The following is a 12,924-nucleotide window of genomic DNA, read 5'->3' on the forward strand; positions in this document are numbered from 1 at the left end:
TCTTAGAGGTTTAAATTATCTTTCGTTTGGCTAATGTAGCTTTATGTTGAAATATACTCTTAAATTTGAGTTTTTACAAATGATCGCTTTCCGATGCTCCAATCTACTGAAGGTTACATAATTTTTATTCAAGGGAACTAACTACCCCAAATGTATGGGACTATTCAACCCCAGTGAATTAAAACCATATAACGAAAGCCCATATAGTTCTACTCACACTTTGGTTATTCGTTTGTTTTCCACTGAAAACAAACAACAAATTATGGGGCCATCCAATCCAGCCAAAAGACGGCCAGACCCAAGCTCCAGCCTGAACTAATATCATCTCACAAATACGACAACCCAAACTAGTCATTGCAAAATTCGGGACAAATCAGGACAAGGGCCAATGTGAACTAGCTGCCAAAGACCCAAGACCCATAACCCAAAATTGTGGGCACTAACCATGACCAGTATTCAAGTTAGGCCATCAGTCTGAAATGGGTCCCGCCAATTATGAATCGGGTTGCACATGGGATAGTATCTTTCTTTTTTTAAATGCTATTGGGAATGGAAGCGATTCTCAGCCTCTCCGCCTTGCAGTTCATAAGAATTCTTAAATAACAAATTTTATAATAAATTTCATTTTTTTGTCCTTTTTTATTTTATTTTATGTCAACAAATAGGGGGAGGTTTCCTTTTAGCTAATTAAAGAAATAAAAATAACCGTTAGACTTTCCAATTATATTTTTCATTGAATTACATATCTTGATGGGGTTCCACAACCAATTTTCAACCTCCTTGTCGGAGTGGCTCCTCCATTTCTTTGTCGCACCCAGAATTAATTGCAAAAGGTAATAACTCTTTATTAAGAGAAAATAATAATAACAATAATAATAATAAAGGAAAGCACCAATGAAAAATTCCTTTGGGGAATAGTGAATTTCGATGTTGGCTTCATATTGAAAGTTATATGAGAGCCGACCCATAGGAAACACACCTTGGACCGTCATCACACACAGTATTTAAATGGGACATATGATTTGAAAGACAATAATTCTAACTAAGCTGTAAAGCACTGAAAAGTATGAAGCAAAAGTCAAAGTTTGGCGATTTTATGTGCCATGGTGGTATCATAAACTTTGAGGAAGAATCGTGTCCGGGGAATGGAGAGCTTGGTCTGTAGAATTGTGCCGATGGTGGCAATCAGCTTCCTCTTCACTTCAGAGTTGATGCCACCCATTGATATTATCTCAGCAAATGCAGCTGGTTCTTTATTTCCTTCAAAGGATATGGCCACCGAGCCCTTCAGTAGGACCATCACATACTGTGAAAAAAGCAGCCAAAACCCACCCAACAAACAAGAATTAAAGAAGCCTGTCACTTTCATTTAGACTTATACGAATTGATGGATGCCTAACCATTTTAAAATAGAAAAGAAAAGTCCACATTGCAAGCCAGCATTAAATTTTGAATTTAAATACGACATTACAGTAGACCCATAAGATCCGGAAAAAGGGGATGAGATTTTTTTTAGTTCTAGAGACCACTTACAAAGAGCTTCGGACGGTTGAGTGATTCATCTTATAAATGAATGAATAAATAAACAAGAGATACGACTCCAAAGTCAGTCAACTGTCAATCAGTTGCTTTTACTAGTTATACTTTTACAAATGCAGTCAAAAATTATACAATAAAGCTTAATCTAAAGAAAAAAGAGACAAGGCACATAAAGCACACTACACGTAAATTAAACTTAAAACAACAAATGGGTATTATGTATTAGATTTATAGATATGAAAACAAATTTTAAAAGAGACATGTGAAAGTGACAGATAACAAACACTTCAAAAAAAGAAGTGCACATATTTGATGGAAGTGACGTAATGCCACTAATTGGATCCACATCCTGACTTGGGCTCCAAGCCTCTTTAACATTATGATTGTCAATTCCACGTAGCTAGTTCTAACTTATAACGCCTAATGTGATAGTTTGGTGTGTCATTAACTTTCCAATTAATGAAAGACGGAAACAAAGCAATAAAGGGCATTTGAAACGGTAGTTCGCCCCATCAAACTTGTCAGGTCGGTCGGCAGACGGAGACGGACTCCATAAGAGAGAGTCAAAACAAGCCCACAACCAGAGAGAGGGAAAAAACGTGGAGAAGTGGGCACGAGACAACGGTATCAGTTGCTGATTTAGTGTAGTATGGAAAAAAGGATGGGTCTTTTGAATAATTCATGCAACTTTATTTGGCTGCCTTCTGGAAACGAACAATTAAGCGTCCTCGCATTAAGTTCCCTCTGTTTCAAATTTCGGGTACGCAGTTCAATTAACAAGCCAGACATTAACGCATCCCAAAGGACAAGATAGGGCCTTGTACATGCCAACTTGGAACCCACGAGACGAAACATTTTAATACCCTATTCGTACTGCACGATTCACATTTTCCCTTTTTTTTTTTGTTTAATATTTCCAAGAACTAATTTAAGACCTGTACTATACATAGATAGTTTCTATGTCAAGTCGATTAATATCCTATTCATGACATAATTTTTAATATTATACTAAAGGAAAAAATTAAAATATCAATTCGATATTTATCGAATTCTTAATTAAAAGATATGTATATATATAAAAGATAGTCTATTGATATTCAAAGTATGGAATAAGCCATGCTTTGAATAGGTAGGAGGCGACCGTCCAACACATCACATCCAATTTCACTTGACAAGACCTATAATCATCCTTTACTTTGAAACCCGAAATGATCGGGAAAGGGTTAATGAAGGAGGCCATGACAGGTGCATCATACGACAGGTGAATGGTCCTAATTTAAAAATCGACAGTGTGAAAGAAACAGGGTGAAAAATAATGGGCCGCTTTGTCTATAATTTCTGTTTCCACTTTCCAGTGGCAACCATTGCTTGCACACTTTGGGTCCGGCGCTCCAATCATTGTACTACTAAAGCTTACTATTGCTATACTCAAATGTATTCCTGTCCACGGATTCCGAATAGTTCTCCAGGCCTCTTCCTCTCAAAAGAGAGGGTCTTTGTGGCGCATTCCACCGTCAACTCAACAGTGAAATGAGCACACGTCAATTTCAAAGCCCCAGTTGGGATCTATGCACTGGTGGAATTTCCCGCTAGCTCCACTTCAGATTTCCATTTTTGGGGTTTTTTTACCAGAATAAATTCTGATGATCAATCATTTGGGCTAAGGACCTAATGGATTGCACTGGGAGCAGTGAGGCTGCCGCTCTATTAGTTTCAAACATATACACATTGAAAAATGTCAAACGGTCTTTGATAGAAGGGTAATTCACGTGGGTGGCGGATCCACCCTTTGTGAATATGTATTATATATGAATAAAGTTATCAGCTCACAATTGAAGTAGGTGTGAAACTGCCAAAGACTTCTGGCTTGTCAGCTCATTTGTCCATCTATAGGAAAAAGAAGCAATAAGAAAAAGAAAGAAGGAAGATGTTTTATCCATCAATCGATTCCAAAAAGTTCCAATTTTGATGTGATAAATTTCCTATTAAAATTAAATTTCCGGGATGGAAACGATTTTGAATTTCAAAGACACCATGATTTTTGACCTCTGGATATTCAGAATCAAACAACTTGCATGCATTATTCCAGTAGCATGTGTGTAGATTTTTACTGTCTCACAGACAATTCCCACCTCATCCAACGTTACATAAAACAAACCTAACCTCTGAAAAAGAACCGAGTAGGCTCAGCAATAAATCAACTAAATAAATTAAAAAAAAAAATGATTCGAAGGAGAAACAAGTAAAATTCAACAATTTTGCAACCGAAAAGATCAAACGAAGGGATTTAAAAGAAACCTTCAACTTCGCAAAATTCACAAAATTCAAAGAAACAGTGTTCAGACCTAAAGCAGAGGGCAAAAATCTGCAAGAAGTGGAGAAAGATCAAAAGAAGTTGATAAGATCCTGGAAACGACGACGACGACTCAGACAAAAGAGATCAGAGTAGACGACATGGCGAGACTTTCAAATAGCGCCAATTCAGAGTTATCCGAAATCCATGGATTTTCCCGATCTTAGCCAAAACGCTACCCAACCAAAAAGTCAAACAACTAAAACCCAAAATTCACGAATCCAAACATTTCCACGTCTCCAAACAATCAAAAACACTTTCATCAAAGAATTAAATGCAGAGATGGAGATAGAGAAGGAGAAAGTACGTTTTCAGGCTTCCCAATGATTGAAGCCACGGCTTTCGTGACGTCGGAGAAGATTGGATCGGCGTCGACGCCTTCTAGGTTCACATTCGTAGAGATATCGACGCAAGGCATTCCGAGACTGTAGAGAATCTCCACTCTCCACTCTCCAAAATAAGTACGAAGCCTATGATTTGTATCGATTTGCAGGAGCACCGATGGTGGCTATCAGGCTATATAGCCTTCGCACTTCACCGAGAACCCATTTTGGAGGTAAACTGGTAAAGACAGCCCCCAGAGCGCATATGATGGTGGTGGTCCCCATCTACCGGTACCACTCGTGGCAGATATTTGATTTTGGGATGCTGACTGTATATTATATTATTATAATTTATCACGGACACCTCCAACTCTCGTACAAAGAAAAAAAATAAAACACGCGCATTTTGGTTTCACACTTGTTGCCTCTTTTAGCTGCACTGGGTCAAAATATTTTACCCACCCTAAATCCTAATCTTCTCTAGAGTTTTTTAGAAAAAAAAGAAAATAATAATTTTCCAAAAACAAATATTATTGGCATAATATGGCTTTCCAAATAATTGTTAAAATATATAGTAAAAGTTTCTTCCCCGTTATTGATAAAATTTAGGGAGTATTATATTTTGGATCTAATTGGACCTTGAATTGGCCTTCAAACCGTATAAATAGCATAATTGAAGAAAAAAATATGAAATTATAAGAAACAAAAATACCCATGAAGATGACATATTATAATTTTTTTTTAAAAGGTGGTTGGTTGCACATGTGACAATGACATGAAAAATCCACGTTTTATCCCAACAATATTTTAAATTAATTATAAAAAATTAAGGGAAAAAAAGTTCAAATTTATTAAAAAAAAAATGTGATTTCAAATTCTAAAAAAATATATATTTATTTAAAAAATAATAATTTATTAAAAGAAAAACTCAATTTATTAAAAAGGGAAATTCAATTTTATTAAAAAAATATTTTTTTTTCCTTTTCAATTTTATTCTAAAAATGTTTTTTCTACTTTTTTTAAGAAAAACGATTTTTCAATTTTTATTTTGAAGAGTTTTATTTTTATTTTCTCTTGTTAAAAAAAAAAGTTTATGTATATGATTTTCAACTTGAATTTTGTGCTTGTATTTTTTTCATAAAGCAAAGGTTATTTTGAGAAATATTGAAGTTTCATATTTTTCTTCTCAATTTGTATACTTCTACTAGGTCTTTGACTTAAATGGAAAAATCAATTTTTAGGTCCAAAACATAATTTTTCCTAAAATTTAATATTTATTACTTAAATTGTTTTTTAAGTTAAATTATACTTAAGATATTGACTTAAAACTTATTAATTAATTTTTACTTTAAGTATTAGAGTTGTTTGATAAAATTAATTTAAAATTTATTCTATATCATCAAATTGACATATTTACCCTCATAAGTTATAAGTAGCGTAAAAGAAATTATAGAGATAATTATAACAAATAAGGATAAAAAGATAAAATAAAAATATAAACTTAAAAATAAATTAATTATTTTTACTTATACTTTGAATAAGTTTCTTCAACTTAAATTTGATTAAAAACCGGAAATATATTTGCACCATCACCATCTTCAAATAAAATATTTTGTATCATAGCACTATGAATAGTGCATATCAGAGCACATGGAGCCATCTCTTTAGTTTTTTTTTATAAGAAACAATATGGTGGACTAATTGATATTTATATTTATACGGGTTAATGAAAGAGCCCAATGTAAAATATATATATATATATATATATATATATATATATATATATATATATATATATATATAATATGTTGTTTTTAACTTTAAATTATTTCACTAAACATATTTTTATTTAATAACTTAAATTAAATTATTAAGTTATTAAGATATCAAGATGATTTACTAAACACCTATTTATAAAATCAACACTGTGAATGCTGGCTTTAGCATATGATCTAAAATGCAGGCTAATATTGATTTTGAAAATTTGGGCCGTTACCAACATTAATATTGTTTGGTTGACCTCAAGCATTTTACTTTGAAACCGCCGATTCTTTCAAAAGGCATTACATTTTTCCAAAATCTCGTCTTGCCTATTTTAGCTGCGATAATAGTAGGTCACATGTGTAACACTAATGAATGGTCAAAATATTTTACCTTTAAATACTCTCATATATTTAATTGGGATAATTATGATTTAGGCCTCGTTAAAGTATTTTTTTGAGGTCCATATCTTTTGCATAATTAATGTTCAGGATATGAAATATGAAAGATAAAAATACTCTTGAAGGAAATTATCAAAATTGAATGTGATCGTGGGTCTCATACTTATTATTATTTGACTTTTATATATTTTCCACACTTATCATTATTTGACTTTTATATATATTTTTTTATTTTCATTATTTTTTTTTTGAAGGAAATGATCAAAACTGAACGTGATTGTGGGTCCCATACTTTTGATTATTTGACTTTTATATGTTTTTTCATTTTTTTTTCATTCTCGCTCTTTTACTCTCCCTTTTTTGTTTTTCAAGTATCACATTTATGTCATATTTTTAATTTCTTTTCTAAAAATATTTTAATATTTTTCCACTTCTTTTTTTATCAAAAGAAAATTGAAAAAGGAAAGCACAGTGACATATTATAGACTTTTTATATCTCTATAATTTAAACAAATATTTTCTATAATTAAATTTATTTTTTGTTTTATTTTTATTTTCCTATTTTATTTTATTATTAATAATATAACATTTTAATAACGTTGTTGAAAGTAATTTAATATTAATAATCGTATTTTTAAAATATAATTATCATATATTTGAAAGAGAGCAATAACCGCTTTTTTTTAAAGATTTTTTTGCATATATTTTAGAATTTTGATACAATATATATTCTTATTATATGCAATAAAAAATTATGTTGAAATCATTAAAAATAATTTAAAGTTATAATTTAAAATAAATTTTTCAAATCAAAATTTTATTTTATAAGTGAGTTTAATTAATTTATTTTTATTATTTTAAAAAATGAATAGAATGAGAAACCTAAAAGAAAAAAAAAAAACAAAATAAAATGAATGACATATGATACATCGCAATCACACACTATAAATTCATTTTATACCATTTTCATGGCCTTTAAATACTTTTGACATTACGAGAAAATCATATTCTTTAATTCAATTATAAATGCATATTAGCCTTTGAGATGAATTTTACAACTTTTGTGGACCGTAGGCCCATTATCCATTTTATACGCCGCTAAAACATAGTTGTCTTTATTTAATGCGGATATGGTTAGAATTTGGGTACAAAATTTTAGTCAAGTAGTAGGCAGTAGGTATTTCTACTTGGGGCTTCTTCCAGAAAGAATCCAAATAGGGCATGAGAAGTGGAAAGAAATCATGGAGCGTAGGAATCAAACCAAACGTGGTTAATGTGTAAGTCTGAATTTTAACATACCGCATATTTCACATTGTACTTAGAAAGCAAAATCAACTTTATTTGAATTATTAAAACAACTTTTTTAGTCATACTTTTGTAATTTATTTATATTAATTTCATCTTAATATAAATAAAAAATAAAAAAATATCATAAAATATTATTATATTAATTTTTTCTATTCAATTAAAAATAACAACTTGATATCAACTATTAATGATAAATCCATTTTATTTATATTAATTGATATCAATATTTTATATATATAAAAAAATAAAATATTTTGATTTTTTTATTCAGTTGAAAAATAAATATTATCAAATAATATTTTGAATGGTAAAAAAAAAGTTATAAAGAAAAATAAGGTAAAAATTATTTTTATTTGATTTTTTGTTTGGCTATCTTTCAAGTTTTCTCATAATAAAATTTAATTAATTTATTAATTATTAATTTTGATTAATCATGTGTCAATTTTTATATTTTAAAATAATAATAATAATAATAATTTTAAATAAAATATCTTACTTTTTAAAGACTTGCATCGAATGTAATGATCTTAAGATTTAATTACAAAACGAAGGGGTGAAATAAATTTTACTTCTTAAATTTTAAAATTTGTGCTGAATGCAAAACTCTCTTATTTTAAAAAAAAATGTAAATAATCGGTATGAAATATTTATTATTAACAATTAAAAATGTGTTTTATACTAAAAGTTAAAAATAAAAATAAAAATGATATATGAGGAGGAGGAATCAAAATACAGTCTTGCTTACTCCATCTATTTGAACACGTGCTAAGTCAAAGAGGAGTCTCTGCTGTGTTCTTTTCTCTTTTTTGCTTTCTTAATGCTAACACAGTAGTAAAACTACCGTTGTCATTCATTCATATGAGAAATGCTGGCATGCTGCAATGGACAGCAGCCTAACTCTATTGTCATTCATATTCAATGGCCTGCACCTAACTTGTGGAAGATGTTCAATAACAAACATGTGGTCAAGGACAGAGATTTCTTCCACTGCTTATGCCTTACTGCATGGATCATATTTCTTCCCTATTTTTGGATTACTCTCAGAGAAAAAAACATCAATTTTCAATACAATATTCTTTGATAATTTTCATATGAATCATGCGAGTTATTTTTTGTTTGGTTCTATTCCACTCCGACCATGTTTGATACGTGGAAATAAAGACTGAGAATGAATATCTTTTTTTTCCTTATTCATCCTCATGTTTAGATAATTTAAGTGAGGATGAAAATATAATAAAAAATTATTCAATCGAGAATGAAATCTTCACGTAAGTGGGATTTCAATTCATATTTGATAAAAAGTATTTTAATTTTTAAAATAACTTTAAAAAAAAAACCAAAAACTTATTTGATGAGTTATTTTTAAAAATAAAAAAATAGATTTTATTTTTTTTAAAGATTATAAATTTAATTTATATAATATAAATTTAATTTAATTCAAGTTTTATTAAAAATAAAAATAATTTTATAATTACAAATGAAATAAAGATAAATACTTTTTAATAAAATAGGAATGATAGTATTATAATAAAATCATAATTTTTATAAATATTATAAAAATATGAATATTAATATCCTCACAAAAACATATTTGATTAACAAAACTATTGAAATATGAATCACAGTAATCTTTAAAAATTAAATTTTCTAACATTTTTGGAGAAATTTGACCACTAAATGATTGATTTTAAATCAAAAATACATTTCTTATTAAACAATCTATTATTCTATTTGTTTTCCTATAAATATGACAACAATCATTAATATTTAGATCATGAAATAACTTCCAAATATCATCCATTAATAATATGATAGAACTAGAAATATTACTCTTTTTATTATAACAATTTATAACTATTTTCGAGTCATCCTCTATGTTTAAGAACATATTGTTCTTGACAGTTAAAAATATGAATATTAAGATCCTCATGAAATTTATTTTGTTATTATAAAACGATATATTTGAAAAAATGAGAGCCCGAGAGCATCCGCCTTTCAAGACCCTCACATGAAGTCCATTTAAAATGCCAGAAATTTAAAAATGAAAAAGGGTAGAACACTAGAAGTCTAGAAGCCGAAGTTAACGGACCCTGACATGGAAAAATAGAGAAGGGGGTCGGTGGTGGAAGAAATTATAGCCAGAAAGGAAAAAAAAAAAGTTGTCCCTTTTGCCAAAGGGTGTATGGGGCATCAATCAAAATCTCGCGAACTTCTCCATTCAGAATTGATGTGATGAAAGGCTGTCCTTGTATATATCTTTATCACATCATCCTTTTCATGGAGTCACAAAGTCGGATATTTTGGACTAGTGGGTTTGGTATGTACAACTTTTTTGCCATTCATAAGGTCTGAATTTTCATCGTATTAGGCCTAGAGTGGTCACTTGATGTAAGGCCTGCGTTATCTCAAAATCTTCGTTCACATTGTCATTTATATTCTTGAAAGCTTTGTTGCAACCATCCCTTTATTCTTCTGATATCGCAGGGTCATTAATCAAGAGCCAGTCCATTTATTTCCCCCGATGAGACCTTTTTTTCAAAGTGATTCTCCTAAAGTCCTCGCGTGAAGTTCATGAGTTTCTGCAGATAAGCAGACAAAGACGCATAATCCTTCGACTAGTGTCAAAAAGTGACAGCCAATTGGACCGATATCTACATCAAAGAAAGCAACATTTGAAGAAGAGAAGGATTGAAGTAAAGTTTGATGACAAACAATCATGTTTTGGTGGAAGAAGCAATCACAGAAGACGTGCTGGCTTTGAGCTTACCTTTATCCAGACAAACTCCCTTCTTGTTGAACAAAAACATACAAAAAGATCAGAATGACTTTGGCAAATGGCAATGGCAGCATATTGGTTCAAACGCCCCTCAACAACAAAAGGACAAGGACTATAGAACAAAGCAAGAACCCATGATAGATCACAAAAAGAAAAGAATTAGGCCATAGAGCAAGGAAAACCAGAAGCAATATAAGAGAAAAGCTTGCAGCCATTCAGAAATTACACCAGCAATGAACACCAATAAAATGAAAAGCAAAGCAGGTCAACCCATACATCCCCCCATAAGTGGCTGAGACATTACTTTCACGAATCAAACTTCCAAGTTCTTGCATTATATAGCTCATAAGCATTCTCTGGCTCCCCAATTGTGTACAGGATTACTTTCTTTATCAAGCAACATGTAGGTTTAATTATGCTTTCTTCTGGCAACAACAATTCTGTTTCTTAAATATTCCAAGTTGCTTAAGGTTGTTGCCATTTTGTGACCATTAAAGAAAGGGACTGAGGGAAGGAACCACTAAAAGATTGACATAAACATGCTCAATGGAAGTGGTCATTCCAAGTACTCAAGCAATAAACTACATTTATAAAGCAATTGAAGAAGGGGTTAAACCCTAAGATGGAGACTTTGTCAGCAGAAAATCAATTGGGTTCATCTTATATTTTGCAGCTCTAGCGGAAAGAGACACCGTTGACATAACAACAGAGTAATAGAAAAATGTTTTAATAATGGAAACAATTGTTGTTTCAAACCAGAGAGTCGGTTCCATGTCAGTATTTTTTATTAAATGGTTTGATGCTTCGAACTTGTATAGCTCACTAGAACTTTTCCTATTTTATGGGATGTTTGAATCCATTTGTATAAGTTTAAATTTCTTTTTTAAGTCTAGGGTTTATTTAATGATTTAAGTTGAGTTTATGTTAAATTATATTTAAATTATTGAGTTAAAATTTATTATTTAATTCTTATTTAAATTTTAGTGTTATTCAATAAAATTAACTTAAAACGTATTCTAAATTATCAAATTAATATTTTTATGCTCATAAATTATAAGTAGGACAAAGAAGGTTGAATAATAGTGGAGATCAAGGAATAGTAAATGAAATCGTGAAGATAATTAAGACAAATAAGGTTTAAAAAGTAAAATGAAGATATGAATTTAAAAACAAGCTAATTGTTTTTACTTGTTACTTAAATTTATTTTTTACTTTAAGTCACACAATTAAGTTAATTAAAATAACATACTTAATTTATTTAATGACTTAAATTAAGTTATTAAATCACTTTAAGTTATTAAGTTAATTTATTGAACACCCGTTAGAAAAAGAACTTAACAATACAAGACTTACAAAAATATTTAATTTTATGGAGTTATGTATTTATAAATGGAAGATGAACTTATAAATGAAGATAATATAAAACTTATAATAAGGATGATATTAATAACATATTTATATATAATAAAAGATTTTAATTTTAGCATAAATTAATTTAATATCATATTTTTAATTATTATAGAAATTGATCAATTTTTTCTTTATATTTAATTTCTATTTTTCTTTTTTTTTCATATATTAAATGTCATAAAATTAAAGGTAAAATAAAACTATCATTATTGTTATATATATATATATATATATATATATATATATAGTGTGTCTACAAATGAGACCCGAGCCTCCTTAAATAGGCAAAAAGGGAATCTTGAACAGTAACCATGAACAGTAGACCGACCTTGAATAGTGCTTGAATAGTGAACAGACCGTCCTTGAATAGTGCTTGAATAGTGAACAGTGAACAGTAGAACTTTTGACTCTTGAACCGGAAACGTGCTTTCGGCTGAAATGCATCTTTAAACTGTGTGAACACATGCTTGCTGCTTTTGATGCAGAAACTGCAGAGCTTGAAATATTCTTGATGGAAGACATAAGGCTGATGATTACTTAGATCTTCTTATTGGAGGAAGGATTCCTTCACAGTCATCACCGTTGTCTGGAAGGTAGCTTGTTGAATCATCAGACTCTGCATAGGAATTCTCTTGGGAGAAGCTTGAGCTTCCTTCTTCAAGGATTTTCTGGAAATCTTGAGGGGTCTTAGCTGCTGCGAGCAAGGCTTGTAACTGTTGCTTTTTGAGGAGAAACTGAGACATATCATCACTGGCTGAGACTTGTGTGGGGTTCTTGAGGAAATACTGCTTGACTGCATCAATAGATGCATCATTTTTCAAGGCATCCCACCATTTAGTTTTAAAAGTCCTTCCCAGAGATGGAAAGGCTGCTGATTCATCCGTAATGATAATATAGTCCCACTGGACTATCCAAGTAAGGCCAAAAATGCTGAAAAAGAATAGTGAAGGGGGAAAAGCTGAAAGTTCTCTAGGGACATCAAAAGAACTTCTGAATAGCTAAAAGCCATCCAGGATGGGCTTAGGAAAAATCTTAATAGTTGGACCATAATAA

General features: G+C 30.4%; 1 protein-coding gene across 1 annotated transcript; it reads right to left on the reverse strand.

Moving 5' to 3' along the window:
- Positions 1 to 879: 879 nt before the first annotated feature.
- Positions 880 to 4,440, reverse strand: LOC117921324 (macrophage migration inhibitory factor homolog). Its single transcript, XM_034839190.1, has 2 exons — positions 4,200 to 4,440; positions 880 to 1,306 (listed from the first exon to the last, which is right to left on the reverse strand). Exons 1-2 carry the CDS (start codon positions 4,308 to 4,310, stop codon positions 1,079 to 1,081), a joined length of 339 nt encoding a protein of 112 aa, XP_034695081.1. The 5' UTR covers positions 4,311 to 4,440; the 3' UTR covers positions 880 to 1,078.
- Between the last annotated feature and the right edge of the window lie 8,484 nt (positions 4,441 to 12,924).

Source organism: Vitis riparia, chromosome 8 (assembly GCF_004353265.1).
Source record: "Vitis riparia cultivar Riparia Gloire de Montpellier isolate 1030 chromosome 8, EGFV_Vit.rip_1.0, whole genome shotgun sequence".
Taxonomy (NCBI): Eukaryota; Viridiplantae; Streptophyta; class Magnoliopsida; order Vitales; family Vitaceae; genus Vitis; species Vitis riparia.

Excerpts from the sequence above, each read along its gene's own strand:
- LOC117921324 (XM_034839190.1), bottom strand. The coding sequence starts at position 4,310 with ATGCCTTGCGTCGATATCTCTACGAATGTGAACCTAGAAGGCGTCGAC. Across the intron at positions 1,307-4,199 it reads TCATTGGGAAGCCTGAAAAC|TATGTGATGGTCCTACTGAA; the intron begins GTACTTTCTCCT and ends CTTTTTTCACAG.